The sequence below is a fragment of the Schistocerca cancellata genome, chromosome 7 (genome assembly GCF_023864275.1).
Source record: "Schistocerca cancellata isolate TAMUIC-IGC-003103 chromosome 7, iqSchCanc2.1, whole genome shotgun sequence".
NCBI classification, from domain to species: Eukaryota; Metazoa; Arthropoda; class Insecta; order Orthoptera; family Acrididae; genus Schistocerca; species Schistocerca cancellata.
This window is the reverse complement of record NC_064632.1, coordinates 478,745,421-478,764,832: the sequence shown is the minus strand read 5'-3', so window position 1 is coordinate 478,764,832 and position 19,412 is coordinate 478,745,421. Positions and strand designations below refer to the sequence as shown.

At 45.0% G+C, this 19,412-nt stretch overlaps 1 protein-coding gene across 1 annotated transcript in view; it reads right to left on the bottom strand.

Moving 5' to 3' along the window:
* Positions 1-19,085, bottom strand: part of LOC126092354 (galectin-4-like) — a 266,360-nt gene extending 247,275 nt beyond the window's left edge. Inside the window, exon 1 of the mRNA XM_049907893.1 lies at positions 18,805-19,085. Coding sequence (XP_049763850.1) covers positions 18,805-18,912 — 108 coding nt within the window. The 5' untranslated portion in view covers positions 18,913-19,085. The remainder of the gene's footprint in view (positions 1-18,804) is intronic.
* Positions 19,086-19,412: the final 327 nt, after the last annotated feature.

Sequence of the window (19,412 nt, the reverse complement as noted above, 5' to 3'; positions counted from 1 at the left end):
ACTGCCCAGGGGACTAACTCAACATTACGCAGGCAGTTCTTACAAAGGAACCTCCCCATCGCACCCCCCTCAGATTTAGTTATAAGTTGGCACAGTGGATAGGCCTTGAAAAACTGAACACAAATCAATCGAGAAAACAGGAAGAAGTTGTATGGAACTATGAAAAAATAACCAAAATATACAAACTGAGTTGTCTATGCGCAAGATAGGCAACATCTAGGATAGTCTGAGTTCCAGAGCGCCGTGGTCCCATGGTTATCGTGAGCAGCTGCGGAACGATAGGTCAACGGTTCAAGTCCGCCCTCGAGTTAAAATTTTAATTTCTTATTTTCGCAAAGTCATGATCTGTCCGTTCGTTCATTGAAATCTCTGTTCACTGTAATAAGTTTAGTGTCTGTGTTTTGCGACCGCACCGCAAAACCGTGCGATTAGTAGACGAAAGGACGTGCGTCTCCAATGAGAATCGAAAACATTTGATCGCAAGGTCGTAGGTCAACCGATTCCTCCACAGGACAACACGTCTGATATATTCTATACGACACTGATGAAGGCATGTGCGTCACATGACAGGAATATGTTGTCGACCCACCTAACTTGTACACTTGGCAAATGGGTAAAAAGATTCTTCTACCTTGCCCGATTTAGGTTTTCTTGTGGATGTGATAATCACTCCCAAAAAAGTGATGAAAACAATGTTTGTCAGATAAACTCAAAATAAAATATTAAACTTTTCACTGGAGGCAAGACTTGAACCAAGGATCTCTCGTTCCGCAGCTGCTCACGCTAACCACGGGACCACTGCGCTCCTGAGATCGCGCCATTCTTGATGCTGCCTATCTTGCATATGGACTACTCAAATAGTATATTTTACTAATTTTTTTCACAGTTCCACACAACTTCTTCCTGTTTTCTCGATTGATCTGTGTTCAGTTTTTCAAGGCCTATCCACTGTGCCAACTTATAACTGAATGTGAGGGGGGGGGGGTGCGATGGGGAGATTCCCTTGTTAGAGGCACGTGCCATATCTGGACGATCATCATCCTGTTGAGGAAAGGCACCACGATCGTGTCGCATGAAAAGCGACGTGATGACGCGAAAGCCAATCACGTACCATTGCATCACCCTTAATCACTACCAGTTGCGACCTGAAGTCATATCCGATGGCTTACCACACGAATGCCGCCGTGCCTCTCCAGGACACTGGAAGAACGGTATCTCTCTCTAGCTCGCACTGTACGAGCCGAAGATAGTCAACAGGGATAGTGCAGACTCGCGAGTCATCGCTGAACAAAACGCGACGCCATTCATCAGGAGCCCGTGGCTCCAGATTGCAGCATCTCTCCAAACGCTGCCGTCTGTATTTTGGTGTTAAACGGCAGCATACGCATGGTGGCGGTAACTCCCTACGAAACGAGCTGCATTATGCACCGAGAGCAGCTCCACTTCTGGGCGTTCCCTCAACGAGCATCACCAGAAATATCACCACTACAGGAAGCTTCTCCGTACGGTGTGATACCAGGAGTTCCTAGACGTCGCTGCGTGACAGACTGAAGGAGTATGACTCCTCAGTGCCCACTCTTACTAACACTTCTTCGTATGGTCTGTTCCTGTCCCTCACTCAGCTGAAAACGAAACGAGGTTTTCGGTATCTTTTAGTGTTTTTAATGTATGCTAATCCATTAGAATGATCCAAACAGTTCACAGTACGTCAAGCACTGCTGCTATGGGCTCGGAATTTCGATGATTCTGTGCCGTCCACAGTATCGCGCTATAATTTATTGCCTTAATGTTCTGTGTGCAAATATTCATCTACATCTATATCGTACTCCGCAAGCCACCTAATGGTGTGTGGCGAAGGGTACTTTCGGTACCACTATCTGATCCCTCCAACCCTGTTCCACTCGCGAATAGTGCGTGGGAAGAATGATTGCGGTAAGCCTCTATATTGGCTCTAACGTCTCGAATTCCTCGAATTTTCTCCTCTTCTTCAATACGCGAGATGTAAGTGGGGGGGGGAAGTAATATGTTGTCCGACTCCTTATGAAAAGCGCTGTCCCGAAATTTCAATAGTAAATCTCTCCGTGATGCACGAGGTCTCTCTTGTAACGTCTGCCAGTGGGGTTTGTTTAGAATCTCCGTAACGGCTCTCTCACCTGCTGAACGATTCCGTGACGAAACGCGCCGCTCTTCGTTGGATCTCCTCTATCAGTCCTACCTGATACGGATCCCAGACAGATGAACAATACTCAAGAATCGGGCGAACAAGCGCCTTATAAGCCACTTCTTTCGCGGATAAGTTACATTTCCTTAAGATTCTTCCGATGAATCTGAGTCTGGGGTCTGCTTTTCCCACTATCTGTTCTATGTGGTAATTCCACTTAAGGCGGCTCTGGATAGTTAAGCCTAGATATTTTACGGCAGACGCTGTCTCCAGCTGTTTGTCATCAGTAGTGTAGCTGTACAGTAGTGGATTTCTTTTCGTATGTATGCACAACATGTTACATTTATTTACGTTCAGGGTCAACTGCCAGAGCCTGCACCATCCATCAATTCTCTGCAGGTCGTTCTGCAAATTCTTGCTACTTTGGTACAGACTACTGCATCATATGCGAATAGCCTTGAAGAGCATCCGAAACTTTTTACTAGATCATTTATATTTACTGTGGACAGCAAGGGATCTATCACTCTTCACTGTGGTACTCTGGATGTTACCTTTACATCTGTCGATTTAGTTCCGTTAAGGGCGACGTGTTGAGTTCTACGAGGTGCATTAAAGTTCTAAGGCCTCCGATTTTTTTTCTAATTAACTACTCACCCGAAATCGATGAAACTGGCGTTACTTCTCGACGTAATCGCCCTGCAGACGTACACATTTTTCACAACGCTGACGCCATGAATCCATGGCAGCGGCGAAGGCTTCTTTAGGAGTGTTTTGACCACTGGAAAATCGCTGAGGCAATAGCAGCACGGCTGGTGAATGTGCGGCCACAGAGAGTGTCTTTCATTGTTGGAAAAAGCCAAAAGTCACTAGGAGCCAGGTTAGGTGAGTAGGGAGCATGAGGAATCACTTCAAAGTTGTTATCACGAAGAAACTGTTGCGTAACGTTAGCTCGATGTGCGGGTGCGTTGCGTTGGTGAAACAGCACACGCGCAGCCCTTCCCGGACGTTTTTGTTGCAGTGCAGGAAGGAATTTGTTCTTCAAAACATTTTCGTAGGATGCACCTGATACCGTAGTGCCCTTTGGAACGCAATGGGTAAGGATTACGCCCTCGCTGTCCCAGAACATGGACACCATCATTTTTTCAGCACTGGCGGTTACCCGAAATTTTTTTGGTGGCGGTGAATCTGTGTGCTTCCATTGAGCTGACTGGCGCTTTGTTTCTGGATTGAAAAATGGCATCCACGTCTCATCCATTGTCACAACCGACGAAAAGAAAGTCCCATTCGTGCTGTCGTTGCGCGTCAATATTGCTCGGCAACATGCCACACGGGCAGCCATGTGGTCGTCCGTCAGCATTCGTGGCACCCACCTGGATGACACTTTTCGCATTTTCAGGTCGTCATGCAGGATTGTGTGCACAGAACCCACATAAATGCCAACTCTGGAGGAGATCTGTTCAACAGTCATTCGGCGATCCCCCAAAACAATTCTCTCCACTTTCTCGATCATGTCGTCAGACCGGCTTGTGCGAGTGCGAGGTTGTTTCGGTTTGTTGTCACACGATGTTCTGCCTTCATTAAACTGTCGCACCCACGAACGCACTTTCGACACATCCATAACTCCATCACCACATGTCTCCTTCAACTGTCGATGAATTTCAATTGGTTTGACACCATGCAAATTCAGAAAACGAGTGATTGCACGCTGTTCAAGTAAGGAAAACGTCGCCATTTTAAGTATTTAAAACAGTTCTCATTCTCGCCGCTGGCGGTAAAATTCCATCTGCCGTACGGTGCTGCCATCTCTGGGACGTATTGACAATGAACACGGCCTCATTTTAGAACAATGCGCATGTTTCTATCTCTTTCCAGTCCAGAGAAAAAAAAATCGGAGGCCTTAGAACTTGAATGCACCTCGTATCTGCAAGAAAGTCTTGAATCCAATCGCAGGTCTGCTCCGATACCCCGTAAGCTCGTATTTTTTTTAATTAAACGGTAATGCGGGACGGTGTCAAATGCCTTAATGAAATCAAGGAACACGGCATCAACCTGTTCGCCGTTGTCCACTGCGCTGTGGATCTCATGCAGGAACAGAGAGAGCTGAGTTTTGCAGGATCTCTGTCTACGGAATCCTTATTGATTTTTATGGAGGCGGTGCTCATTTTCCAAAAATGTCATAATTCTTGAGCGTAAGACGTCTTCCATAATTCAGATTGAAGTCAACGATGTAGGTCTGTAATTGTGTGGATCTGTCTTACGGCCTTTCTTAAAAACGGGAATGACCTGCTCTTTTTTCCAGTTGTTACATACTTTTCGTTGCTCAAGCGATCTACCATAAATTACTGCTAGAAAGGCAGGAAGATCTTTCGTATAATCTTTAGAGACTCTCATAGGTGTCTCATCTGGTCCTGAAGCCTTTCCGCTACTACGCGAGTGTAGCTACTTTTTAATTCCGCGATCTGTTATCTCAATACCTACCATTTCGATGTTCGAATATTCTCCTTGTTCTTCGCTACTTCAGACTTCTGGTTCAGGTACCCTCTTTTTATTTATATGGGTTACTAAGCTGAGAACATTTTTTTCCCATTGTATTGTTCTCCTATATATTTTCTTAGGTTTGAATCCACATCTCACATCTTAATGTAAACGCTGTTTCATCAAGACTGTGTAATTATAGGTAATAGCGTTTATTTGTATCACACTACTGGACAATGCAAGAATATTATACAGGAGCACCTGTTATATGACGATACGTTTCTCTTTGGGAAACGTAAGGACACTAGGCAGGCAGTTGTAACGTTGCGACTGACAGCGGAAGCAAGACTTACAAAATCAAGACATGTTCATTGGATTTGTCGACCTGGAAAAAATTTCGACAACGTAGAAAGGCGCAAAATGTTTGAACTTCTGAGAAAAATCTGAGTAAACTACAGGACAAGACGGATAATGTACAACTTGTCGAAGAGCAAGTGGGAACAACAAGCATGAAAAACCAACAACGAAGCGTAACAGCCTCAAGAGGAATGCCTTCGTTCAAAAATTTCTATAAGGTTGTGGACCCTGCCATCATCCAAACTCAACACCGAAGTGCTCAGAATAAAAAGGGTGTAAAAGAGGGATGTAGTCTTTCGCCCTTTCTGTGCTATCTGTACAGCGAAGAAGCAATGACGGAAACAAAAGAAAGGTTCAAGAGTGGGATTAAAATTTACAATGGCAGGATACCAACGACAAGATTTGCTGATGACATTTCTATCCTCAGTGAAAGTGAAGAAAGTTTACAAGGCGAGCTGATTGGAATGAACAACCTAGAGGTACAGAATATGGATAGTGTGCAAACCGAAGAAAGACGAAAGTAATGAGAAGCACAAATAAGATTATTAATAAATATAATATCTAAATTGTGAAGCACACAGTTAACGAATTATGATACTTTGGAAGCAAAAATAATACACGATGAAAGAAGCAAGAAAAATATAAAGCATTTTAGCACATGCGAAGAGGGCAATCATGGCCACGAGGATTCTACCAGTAACGAACATATTTTATTTGAGGAAAAAAATTCTGAAAACGTGTGTTTGGAGCACACTGCTGTATGGTCGTGATTCATGTACTGTCAGTAAATCGGAACAGAACTGAAGAATTTGCGATGTGATACTACAGAAGAGTGTTGAAAGTCGGGTAGACTGGTAAGATGAAAAATGTGGTCAGAATCTGGGAGGAAAGGTACAAATTGAGAAAACTAACAAAAAAGGACAGGAAGACAGGCCACGTGTTGAGCCGTCAGGGTTAACTTCCACGATATTAGAGGGGACTATTGAGGGCCGGCCGCGGTGGCCGTGCGGTTCTAGGCGCTGCAGTCCGGAACCGCGGTACTGCTACGGTCGCAGGTTCGAATCCTGCCTCGGGCATAGATGTGTGTGATGTCCTTAGGTTAGTTAGTTTTAAGTAGTTCTAAGTTCTAGGAGACTGATGACCTAAGATGTTAAGTCCCATAGTGCTCAGAGCCATTTGAACCATTTTTGACTATTGAGGGTAAAAACTTTAGGGGAAGACAGAGTTTGGAATACATCCAGCAAATACACAACTGGCCATTAAAATTGCTATACCACGAAGATGACGTGCTACAGAAGCGAAATTTAACCGACAGGAAGAAGATGCTGTCATACGCAAATGATTAGATTTTCAGAGCATTCACACAAGGTTGGCGCCGGTGCTACAACGTGCTGACATGAGGAAAGTTTCCAACCGATTTCTCATACACAAACAGCAGTTGACCGGCGTTGCCTGGTGAAACGTTGTTGTAATGCCTCTCCGAGGTGGAGAAATGCGTACCATCACGTTTCCGACTTTGATAAAGGTCGGATTGTAGCCTATCGCGATTGCGGTTTATCGTATCGCGACATTGCTGCTCGCGTTGGTCGAGATCCAATGACTGTCAGCAGAATATGGAATCGGTGGGTTCAGGATGGTAATACGGAACGCCGTGCTTGATCCCAACGGCCTCGTATCACTAGCAAACGAGATGATAGGCATCTTATCCGCATAACTGTAACGGATCGTGCAGCCACGTGTCGATCCCTGAGTCAACAGATGGGGACGTTTCCAAGACAACAACCATCTGCACGAACAGTTCCACGTCGTTTGCTGCAGCACGGACTATCAGCTCGGAGACCATGGCTGCGGTTACCCTTGACGCTGCATCACAGACAGGTGCGCCTGCGACGGTGTACTCAACGGCGAACCTGGGTGCACGAATGACAAAACGTCATTTTTCGGATGAATCCAGGTTCTGCTTACAGCATATTGATGGTCGCATCCGTGTTTGGCGACATCGCGGTGAACGCACACACATTGGAAGCCTGTATTCGTCATCGCCATACCGGCGTATCACCCGGCGTGATGGCATGGGATGCCATTGGTTGCACGTCTCTGTCACCTCTTGTTCGCATTGACTGCACTCTGAACAGTGGACGTTACATTTCAGATGTGTTACGACCCGTGACTCTACCCTTCATTCGATCCCTGTGAATCCCTCCATTTCAGCAGGAAAATGCGCGACCGCATGTTGCAGGTCCTGTACGGGCCTTTCTGGATACAGAAAATGTTTCACTGCTGCCCTGGCCAGCACATTCTCCAGATCTCTCACCAATTGAAAACGTTTGGTCAATGGTGGCCGAGCAACTGGCTCGTAACAATACGCCAGTCAGTACTCTCGATGAATTGTTGTATCGTGTTGAAGCTGCATGGACAGCTTTACCTGTACACGCCGTCCAAGCTCTGTTTGACTCAATGCCCAGGCGTATCAAGGCCGTTATTACGGCCAGAGGTGGTTGTTCTGGGTACTGATTTCTCAGGACCTATGCACCCAAATTGCGTGAAAATGTAATCACATGTCAGTTCTAGTATAATATATTTGCGCAATGAATACCCGTTTATTATCTGCATTCCTTCTTGGTGTAGAAATTTTAATGGCCAATAGTGTAATTAAGGACGTAAGGTTCAAAATGGTTCTGAGCACTATGGGACTTAACATCTGTGGTCATCAGTCAAGGACGTAGGGCGCTATACTGAAATGAAGAGGTTGGCGCAAGGGAAACAACATGGCGCGCCGCATCGAGTCAGTCAGAGGACAGGACAATTTTGGCTATAGTTCCGTTTTCAAATGATCCTTCAGTGCATGTGTATTCGCTGGACAGCTGAAAATAGCACTGTAGTCTGAATAGCTTGATAACATCTACGTAGCCGAATGGACAGCGTGTCAGCCATACTTAGAAACCCGCTGAGATTCCAGGAACTTTCTCTTGGACGCAAGACTGGAATGCGGTCTACTCATGGACGTGGGGCCCGTTGAGGAGCTACTTAGAAGTTGAGGCTCGAACGTCGGAAACCTGACAACAGGTGAAGGAGCAGTGAGCATACAACATGCCTTGCCACGTCTCACGCAATGTCACCGCGGCAGAGAATGGTACGTTGGCCGTCAGAATTGCGTGGTCTTCCAACACCCGCTCGCAGAACTGAATGTGAAAATGTTATCAGTAGCTATACATCTTGGTGGGACAACGCTGTCATAATCCCCCCCTCCCCCATCCTTTCTATAGCCCCAACACGTAACTCTACAATGCACGCTTCCACGGCCGGTATTTTGCTTATTTGGTGACGCTTTATGGCCATTAGGGGCGTGGTACAAGGCATCTCTCTTCACGACGTGAAGCATCCCCAACTATCTTGTGGTTCCCTTTTTAGGTACTCCACGTCGACGTCTGCTCGTAGATACGTATCGCCGGTAGGTTTTCCGGCTTTACTTCCCGACGTGACAGCGACGATTCTCCGATGAGGTGCGGGCCTTGTGTTTTGCTATTACTGCGAGTCTTGTAAATATCGCTTTTATTTAGTAATTTGCCCGGCTAAAACTCTCCCCTTTTATGATTAAGACAGCCTGCGCCACCTTTCGGAGGGAGTGGGGACGTCAAAGAGTCACAAAAGTTCATATTAAGCAGTCCGTAAAACACGTAAACGTTCACTTCAGTTAGCGTGTTAGTTCATGCCTACGCTTTCCGCTAGATGGTGCTGACTTACTGCTGAATAGCTTTGGTTCCGTAAAACCTTCACTGATTAGTACTAGGTATATGAAATAAGTACAACACTCTTGTATTTCACTTTCATTCTATATTCAAGGATTAAGATGGTGATGGATGATGGTCTATTTAAAAGGTTCCTAGCCTGGAGGAATCTAAATTGTCCGCAAATTCCGATATGCGCGCGCTCTACATCCAGATTCGCAACTAACGGCACACGACACTTTCAAAAGTCCACACGTTAATATCTGAATACCGGTACCTCTGAATTCACTCATATCAGCAGATAATTTTTTAGTTTCTGTCGTCTATATGTCCGTGAAGTTCCAATCTAGCACTAAAGTCCTAAAATCCCCTTAATACTCCGTTGCTACCAACAGTCAAAGTCGCACACTACATCACTTTTAATCTCAGTAATATTCTAACAGTTTATCGTGAATCTTAACACGATAAAGTCCAATCAAATTATTGTCTCGCTGACTGACACGGGTTCCCCGCCCTTCAACGAAAGAATCAAGAAAAAAGGCGGCAATAATGACGATCAGGCCTTTTTATAGGTTTTTCATCACAAGAGTTTAACGTCACTGCCTTCTCCATGACGGAGCTTCCGTGGCTTTGCTGTACTTAAGACGTTAAACTACTTGCTGATATACTATAATTTTGATCTGCAATTACCGAACTCTGATTCTACACTGTTTTCCCCTCCAAAAATTCTATTCTTAATTTTAAATTATTCTTTCTATAGCTTTTATCGCTGTAAACTGAACCGAGGTGTTACAAACGTTTCGCGTGCCACTGTTGCAGATTCATCAAAGGCGGTAACAACTCGAAAGGACTTAACGAACTCAGCTTCTTTGAGATTTAACTGCTTTCTGAGTTGTTATAGCCTCTGATGATGTCCCCCAGCATTGAATGACGAAACGCTGGACAGGGAAATATTCCCTAGGCCGCAGCCTAATGCCTATAAAACAAATACCACTAAAAACTTTAACACTTACCCCAAGGAGGTGGACGACTTCTGTCTCCAGGTTTAGAACGTTGAATGTGTTCCTCTAAGTAGAAGTCGTTTGAAGAAACATTAAAAATTACACTGATAAATGAAGTGTGTGACACTGAACGCTCAGAACCGCACGGAAATGTGCTACAATATATATCACTTATCCCGAGAACAATGATCTAAAGAGAGAAACTATGACAACGCGATGAAACAAAGCGACGAGGCGACAGGTTCAAAAACATACATTTGAAATGTCTTGATTTACAATTTGTATTTCTTTATGCAATATAAGCCCTTAGATGAGACGAATCGTTTATTTTGTAAGACTACAATGTGAAAAATTACGGGTTAAAGTTACTCGATCGCCACTTTATCATTAGACTTCACTCTGTATAATACAAACAACTTTCTGCACCCAAGTACAAGCTTATGTCACAATACGCTTTGACGCTAGAAATTTTACCTGGTGTAGCGTTCAATACTGGACTGCATTTAAGGAGAAGTGATATTTAACGTGAAAAAATTGCTTTAGTGAGATGTGCGTACTGTTCTGTTCCGTGCGTACTGTTCTGTTCCACTCCGCCTCACGTTGTTGAATGTGCCGTCCCCCTCCGTGCTGTTACCTCCCTTTTGCGTTTTCGTGTTATGCGTCAATGGGAAGAGGAGTGGCTGGCAGTCAGTGAAAATAAGCTGCGTCTGGTCAAGGCCACCACGCGGCCATGGCGTACGTCCTACCAGTCATGCAGGCGGGATGAGGTTCTCCTCACTCGCCTCCGCATCGGGCACAGTCCCTTAACGCACGGTTTTTTACTCCGGCGGGAGGACCCCCCAATCTGCAGTGCTTGTGGCGTCCAGATTACTGTCCGCCACATTTTACTTGAGTGTCCTTTATTTTCTGAACAGAGGGCGGTGGTTTCCTTGCCACCGGATTTGCCCTCTATTTTGCAAGACGAGGCAACGACTGTGGTTAAGGTCTTACGGTTTTGTGACCTGTCCAATTTGTTGCCTCGGATTTTAGGGAGAGGATTTTAATGTGCTGCTGGGTGACTGGCTCACCCAGGCTTTAGGTAAGAGGTCCGCCAGTCACGATTACCTACTTGTTTCACTTCGATTTCTGTTCTCTTTTCCTTGTGTTTCCTTTCCACTTTTAGTGCGTTTCTTCTCCTCTTGTTTTGCCTCTGTATGTGAGGATTTGGAACTGCGTCAGGTCTGTGTCTTTTAGCCGTTCGCCTTGTTCAGTGTCCGTCTTCGTCCCTTCACTGTCTGTGTTCCTGTTTCTATGCGTTTGGGCGCTGATGACCACGCTGTTTAGCGCCCGAAATCCTCAAACCACACACACACTGAATTTTGAAGACTGAATAGTTGTGTAGCGCTATCAGGTCAACAGAAAAAGTTTGTTGTTCAGAAGGAGCATTTATTTTAAGCAGGGGGAAATATAGCAATAAGTCACGACACTGAAATGCGTTTTTGGTATTATTATATCGATATTTTGTTACTTTACGTTAGCAGGGTTTCTCTCTTGCACCTTGGATTGGTAATCATTCGGAAGTCTCATGATAAGACGTGCAGTTTTCCATGTGAATGGCTATGACCACTGTTTTGTGGATGAGCGATTTATATTCTAAGCACATTCTCGTTCGGTTCGAAGCGTTCGAGGTCAGTGCATCAAAATAATTATTTTGAAAAAGGGAGTTAAGTAGCGTTGTACTGAGAAACTTTTCAGCTACACTTTATCCTGGCGATGTTCAGTTTACAAAGAGCGTTTCAGGCAGCTTCATCCAACTTCACGAAACCATATTTCCTGTGCGAATAAAAATTGGAACTTGCAGTAAATGTCAACTTACACATAGGACTACTAAGTTTTTATATTTGAAAGAATCATGCGACACAAGCTGCGACATTGTCGCGAATAAAACAGTGACCCGTATATACAATAAGTTTCCTTTAATTTACGTCTATGGTCACGAACTTTTGTTAACAGATTATCTGTTTCAGTCTATAATGACCATCATCAGATCTGTTTTATAAAAACCAAGTCCTAATCTACTGCAGCCATAGTGGCATCGTCAAATGTTAAATGTAGAATCAGCACCAGCATCGTCAAAAATATACAGGGTGTTACAAAAAGGTATGGCCAAACTTTCAGGAAACATTCCTCACACACAAAGAAAGAAAATATGTTATGTGGACATGTGTCCGGAAATGCTTACTTTCCATATTAGAGCTCATTTTATAACTTCTCTTCAAATCACATTAATCATGGAATGGAAACACACAGCAACAGAACGTACCAGCGTGACTTCAAACACTTTGTTACAGGAAATGTTCAAAATGTCCTCCGTTAGCGAGGATACATGCATCCACCCTCCGTCGCATGGAATCCCTGATGCGCTGATGCACCCCTGGAGAATGGCGTATTGTATCACAGCCGTCCACAATACGAGCACGAAGTCTCTACATTCGGTACCGGGGTTGCGTAGACAGGAGCTTTCAAATGCCCCCATATATGAAAGTCAAGAGGGTTGAGGTCAGGAGAGCTTGGAGGCCATGAAATTGGTCCGCCTCTACCAATCCATCGGTCACCGAATCTGTTGTTGGGAAGCGTACGAACACTTCGACTGAAATGTGCAGGAGCTCCATCCCGAATGAACCACATGTTGTGTCGCACTTGTAAAGGCACATGTTCTAGCAGCACAGGTAGAGTATCCCGTATGAAATCATGATAACGTGCTCCATTGAGCGTAGGTGGAAGAACATGGGGCCCAATCAAGACATCACCAACAATGCCTGCCCAAACGTTCACAGAAAATCTGCGTTGATGACGTGATTGCACAATTGCGTGCGGATTCTCGTCAGCCCACACATGTTGATTGTGAAAATTTACAATTTGATCATGTTTGAATGAAGCCTCATCCGTAAAGAGAACATTTGCACTGAAATGAGGATTGACACATTGTTGGTTGAACCATTCGCAGAAGTGTACCCGTGGAGGCCAATCCGCTGCTGATAGTGCCTGCACACGCTGTACACGGTACGGAAACAACTGGTTCTCCCGTAGCACTCTCCATACAGTGACGTGGTCAACGTTACCTTGTACAGCAGCAATTTCTCTGACGCTGACATTAGGGTTATCGTCAACTGCACGAAGAATTGCCTCGCCCATTGCAGGTGTTCTCGTCGTTCTAGGTCTTCCCCAGTCGCGAGTCATAGGCTGGAATGTTCCGTGCTCCCTAAGACGCCGATCAATTGCTTCGAACGTCTTCCTGTCGGGACACCTTCGTTCTGGAAATCTGTCTCGATACAAACGTACCGCGCCACGGATATTGCCCCGTACTAATCCATACATCAAATGCGCATCTGCCAATTGCGCATTTGTAAACATTGCACTGACTGCAAAACCACGTTCGTGATGAACACTAACCTGTTGATGCTACGTACTGATGTGCTTGATGCTAGTACTGTAGAGCAATGAGTCGCATGTCAATACAAGCACCGAAGTCAACATTACCTTCCTTCAATTGGGCCAACTGGCGGTGAATCGAGGAAGTACAGTACATACGGACGAAACTAAAATGAGCTCTAACATGGAAATTAAGCGTTTCCGGACACATGTCCACATAACATCTTTTCTTTATTTGTGTGTGAGGAATATTTTCTGAAAGTTTGGCCGTACCTTTTCGTAACACCCTGTATAGATTACATCATAGGCACGATGGTTGGTTGGTGGGTTTGGGGAAGGAGACCAGACAGCGTGGTCATCGGTCTCATCGGATTAGGGAAGGATGGGGAAGGAAGTCGGCCGTGCCCTTTCATAGGAACCATCCCGGCATTTGCCTGGAGTGATTTAGGGAAATCACGGAAAACCTAAATCAGGATGGCCGGACGCGGGATTGAACCGTCGTCCTTCCGAATGCGAGTCCAGTGTCTTACCACTGCGCCACCTCGCTCGGTCATAGGCACGAGTCATGTTGTCAGTAGCACTACTGTTTCTATAAAACAGATCTGATGATGGTCATTATAGACCGAAACCGGTAATCTGTTAACAAAAGTTTGTGACCATAGACGTAAATTAAAGGAAACGTGGAGTCATGCGAGTTTGAGAGACTGTATGTTTTACAAGCGTTCACATATAACCTTGAGATACACCACGTCCATAATAAATTCACTTCATACTAAGAAGGGCTTGTAACAGCTTAAAGCTGTATGGTTTGAAAGACAAATGTCGTCTAGAAGTATGCCAGACAGGTACACTAAGAATAGCAAATTCTCGGCTGGTATGACGAGTAGGCTTTAGTCGACTACATACCAAACAACTGAATGCTTTCTACACCTTGAACGAGAGCACTTGTGTGACAAACAAGTAGTGTCTTGAAACTGACTGTACATTGTCGAATGTCTTGAGGAGCAGTGCCTTACTCTATACGGAAGTCACGCCGCACTGCTGTAACTGAATTATGCCTGCTGAAACAGAGAACGCAAAATAGCTTTTCTTGCCGTTTTATTATCTCGACACGGCAAACATTGGGCAATGAGCTAGCGAGCGAGTTAGCTGCCCCAGGGAAGCCCCTAGAAGCAACCACACAAACCGGTAACTTACTGCTGGCGTCAGGGTAAAATTTTAATTTCGATGCCAAAGTTAAATACACCCCAAGTTTCTAAATTCGTTCATGTGGAATATAAGGTCTTCTGAACTCGGATAAATTATTTTAAGACAGACATAATTATTACGTCAATGCTTAAATGAAATTTAACTGTAGTTAGAAACATTTTTTGCTGCTTTGCCACTATATCTTCGGCACTGATTGTGCGCTTGCATAGTTAACGAATGTGTTGTTACTCGATCTTGTGTTCCGAAGCTCTTACAGTCTGGAGTGAGGTAGCGTTTAACCTTGTAAAAACCGACATATTGCAGCCCACGCCACACGATAGAGGTGGCGTCTGTACTTCCTGCCTTTACACAGAAGTTGCGACATTACGCCTTTATGAGCGAAAAAACGTGTAGCAACACAGTGACTCCGTAATTAATGACATACTTTAGCTACTTTGTAGGTGTCTTGGAAGCCAGACGTATGAGGTTGGATCCGGGACGGCTCCGTGGCTATTTCTGATGAGCTTCACCTAGAAGAAACTGCACCTTAGAATTGCCAAGTTGCGCTCTACACCATGTCTGCATCGAGTCGTAGATGCCAACTGGACAGGTGAGCCTCTTCACAGTACAAATAAGGGTGAAAGGAGAAACGTTAGCGATAAACACATTTAAAGTACACAGTCATGTGTCCGAGGCAATTTTCGTAACGTTTACACACCAGTCTATCAAAGAAGATTTTTAATATGGTTATCTTGAGAAATATTTAGATCAAATATTAATGAAATATCTCATCATTTCGAGCCTAGTGTATATTTACCAACTACAATAACTTCCGTTACATAAACTGTTTATTTGTGGGGAGCCTACAAACTATTCAAGTATGGTAATTAAGGAGAGCGGTTACGGTCCTCAGTCGTGACTGCCTCTGCTTGAACTAGCCCTTCCACCAAATGAAAAAGATTTTTTACAGAAAAGCACTGGGATTTGCAACAAAATTCCGATTTTCTATTTGAATATATTTCTGTACGCTTTGTTACACAAACAGATGCCGACCGATACAGACCCCGTAAATATGGTACATTCAAGATAACATTTAGAAGCCCCACTGGCGTATCAATTGAAAACGACAGACGAATTCATTTTTCTTCACACACACACACACACACACACACACACACACACACACACACAAAATGATACTACATTGCGATGTGTTTCACATCAAGAAATCTGCAAGGCAGTGTGAGATTAAACCAGAATCACCAGTGCCAAACGAAGGACTATTTCATAAACGTGTAAAGAGATGGCATTTCCTGATGGGAGTGAAAACCAAGTATAAAATATCGCAAGTACAATCAAATAATTTTGTAACGAGCTATTTTTCGATATAGAAAGCAAATCAGATTATAAATATAAATTGATTGTGTTTTATTTCAATAAAACGAAACGCGTTTGGTAATAAAAACATTAATTTTCTTTTTGTAATGACAGATTTAAAATTCCTCCAGTAACAAACAATCCAAAATTATTGGCCATAATACCTTCCCACCAAGTACCCAACAACGTTACGCTGCACGTCAAAAGAATTGCCATCATCTGCTTGAGCAGGTGCTTAAACCAAAGCGAAACCGTAACCACCTCTCAGATTAGAAAACTTGATACAACTTTATTACAAAATTATACACCCACCGAATCCCAGTAGCAGTTTACCCTATTCGTTAGAGTAAAATTAGGAAGACCGTTCTAATAACAGCGGACAAACATAAGCAGCTTCATGACGACGTTACTTTCCTAACCTAATGTCGTGTACTGTAGAACAAGAACGCCTTGCGATAAACAGGAAAAGCTAGTTTAGAACCTGTCGCCCTAACGAATAACGGAGAAGGAAGAAAGACTGAACTAGTAATTCAAAACGCAGTGTAGTGTTTGTGTGGTAAGCTTGCACGTGACGAAGGATATGCACCTGTGTCGAGCTTACCTGGATGACGCTTCGGGCCGTTACGTAACCTGTTACAACTGGAAACTGGCAGTGAGCAAGGACATTTACTTTTTTATCGTGAGCTGATCGTAGTGATGATTAGGAGTTTAGAGACTGAATATGTATGGTTATAGTCTCTCATTCGCCTCCACTTGTCTGCGTCTAGAGTAAATCTCATGTGCAAGTGTAAAAACAGTTTCTAAATATTTGCATCGTTTATCTGAGGTGCGATGTTCGTACCAACGCGGTATTTACATAGTAGGACGAAGGAAACCGCCTAGAAGTTACATCCAGGCTGTCCCCGGCTCACTAAGCCTTGTCGTTAATTCGTGAGGAGTCGATCCAGGTCAGGCTCACCTCCCGGACTCCCGGAAGCGGCGCGTTAACGCTCCCGGCTATCCGAACGGGTGCGGATCGGAGGGGAAACACTTTCAATGTCTGAAGCGACGAGGTTTGCCGGACATCTTAATGCGAAATGCTAGACAGGTGTCTGCGTAGAATGTTTAACGATCGATGCACAATGACCAAAATGGACTGTCAACGACACGCCACGTTGCATTCTCCAGTAATGTTCTGTGGATGGGAGGCCACGATGGTTGTTCTGTCATACAAAAAGTTGGGATTTAGACTCCGCCTAAGGAAATAGCTACACAAAGTACTCGAACTTGAAAGAATACTAATAGGAGCCGCATATACTTTGAAGACATCAAAAGCCTACCATTTATTCGTTCCAGGATATGTACACAAATGGAGAGACATCACAGTATTTTAAACAATATGAATCGCAAACTTGCATTGTCCTCTGCATTTTTCTTCTTACTACTTGCGAAAACAAAACAGTGCCTTCCCACTACCCCACAATCCGAAGTGTTTACAACTGATTCGTTGAAGCAAGGTGCTTGCAAGTTGCACGGCACTTGTTCCTTGATAAAGGAAGGCATCATGATGGCTACGACGATTAATTACAAATGAAACGGTTTTCTGCGTCACTTGCTAGCTTATTACTCCGTTACGCAGTTATATAGTTGACATCGCACCCTTGTGGTAGACAATCAGGAATTTACATTCCTAGTATTAGCGAGCAGCACACTCGCATTCTCGGAGTTAAGAGGTTGAGAGCAAATTTGTTTTGCACTTGGCCTACTGCTGAGAAAAGGCGTCCGTGCTACTTACAAATACCAGGAATGTAAATGGGTAATTTTCCAACTGAAGAGGATTATGCCAGCCATTGAAACGTATACTGGACTAATAATTGACTTACGGAGCAAGAGCGATTTAAATACGAGTAAAAACATACTTTTATTAAAACTACTATTATCGCACTAAATACGATGAAATTCATCGGTTTCAACTGTTAAGTAGCCAGCATCAGAATAATAATAATAAATAATAATAATAATGAAACTTCCTGGCAGATTAAAACTGTGTGCCAGACCGAGAATGGAAGTCGGGACCTTTGCCTTTCGCGGGCAAGTGCTCTTGGAAGGTAGGAGACGAGGTACTAGCAGAAGTAAAGCTGTGAGGACGGGGCGTGAGTCGTGCTTGGGTAGCTCAGTTGGTAGAGCACTAGCCCGCGAAAGGCAAAGGTCCCGAGTTCGAGTCTCGGTACGGCACACAGTTTTAATCTGCCAGGAAGTTTCATATCAGCGCACACTCCATTGCAGAGTGAAAATCTCATTCTGCAATAATAATAATAATAATAATAATTATTGTTATTATTATTATTATTATTATTATACCAAAATTGAAAAGGTGGTGTTAAATATAAAGCGCATAAACATGAAAAAAATACGGCCATTCAGTTTGCTTCAAGGCAACATGTCAAAGCAACAGGTCTATCTACTGCATGAGGCATGTTTGTTTTGTTTGCTTCGTACTGTAAAGTTGTAAGACTCTCTCAGATGTTGCTTCTTTATAGGGGCATATTATTCGGGGAAAAAAAAGGGAGGTATATATATAATGAGGAAAGGTGGGTGGGGAAAGAATGCCTTGTCTAAGCAATATTTCATGAAGAAATGAACAAGCAGGAAAAGATTCACAGGCACAAGAACTACTAACACCAGTGTAAGGGTGGCGAAAACATGTTGACACTGAATTTAACACACCACTGGAGTACGCTAGATCAGATAGTCACCTGACACCGCTGTCGAGTCGAAATCAAAACACTTTTACGAGTTGTGGCGTTGACGTTGCAACCTCCTGGCGGTTGGTGTCTATGCTGCCATAGAAATACTTAGTGGAATTGCGGATAAAATAATTATGGATATTTGGCCGAGTTTCGACCGACTTGCTGCGGGCCTCCTGAGTGCGGCGAAGAAGACCGCAGGGAGTCGGTCTTAACGTCAGCAATTTAGTTCTTTTAGGAGTTTACAATGACGCGGCTCGGTACACAAAATGACACCGGCTAAGGAAGTCTACGAACTTTTATTCGTAGTGGAATGTTTTGACAATGACACTGCAGTGACGTAACGTCTGTTCGTATAGAAGTACGCGAAGCTGACATACCGGCCTGGAGATCTGCACATCTTCTGGAAACTGCGCCAGGAGCTCGAAGTGCCGCGCCGCGTCCTCCGCTACGTCGACAGGGGTGCCCAGCACGATGTGGCCGCGCATGGCCGGCGGCGCGTCGCTCTTGGCGGCGTCAGCGGCGGCGGCGTGGGCGCAGCCCGTGGAGCAGGCGCCCTCGCAGCAGTAGAAGACGGACTTGCAGCCCCTGGCCGGCGGCGCGTCCGCGGTGCCACTGTGCAGCGGCCGCGTCGACTCGGCGTCGTCGGCGTCCGCGTCGGCGGCTGGGCTGGCCGCGCCGCAGCACGTGCCGCCGTCAGCGCAGCAGTAGCAGCGCCAGCCCATGGCGGCCGCGGCCTCGCCGCGCATGCGCGCAGTCGACCGCCGCTATCGACCGCCGCCGCCCGAGGTCGACCACTGTGCGGGCTGGAGCGCGCACTAGACGCGCGACGCGGAGCGGACACCCCTGCGGCAAGGAGAAGGAAAGCGTGGGATGAGGCGCGGCGCTCTGCACTCGAGGGGCTTCGCGCAGCGGGATTCCACTGACTCGCGAGAGTCAGTCGGCACCCGCGTCCCGAGGGGGGCAGGTCGATCGAAGATGGGCGGGG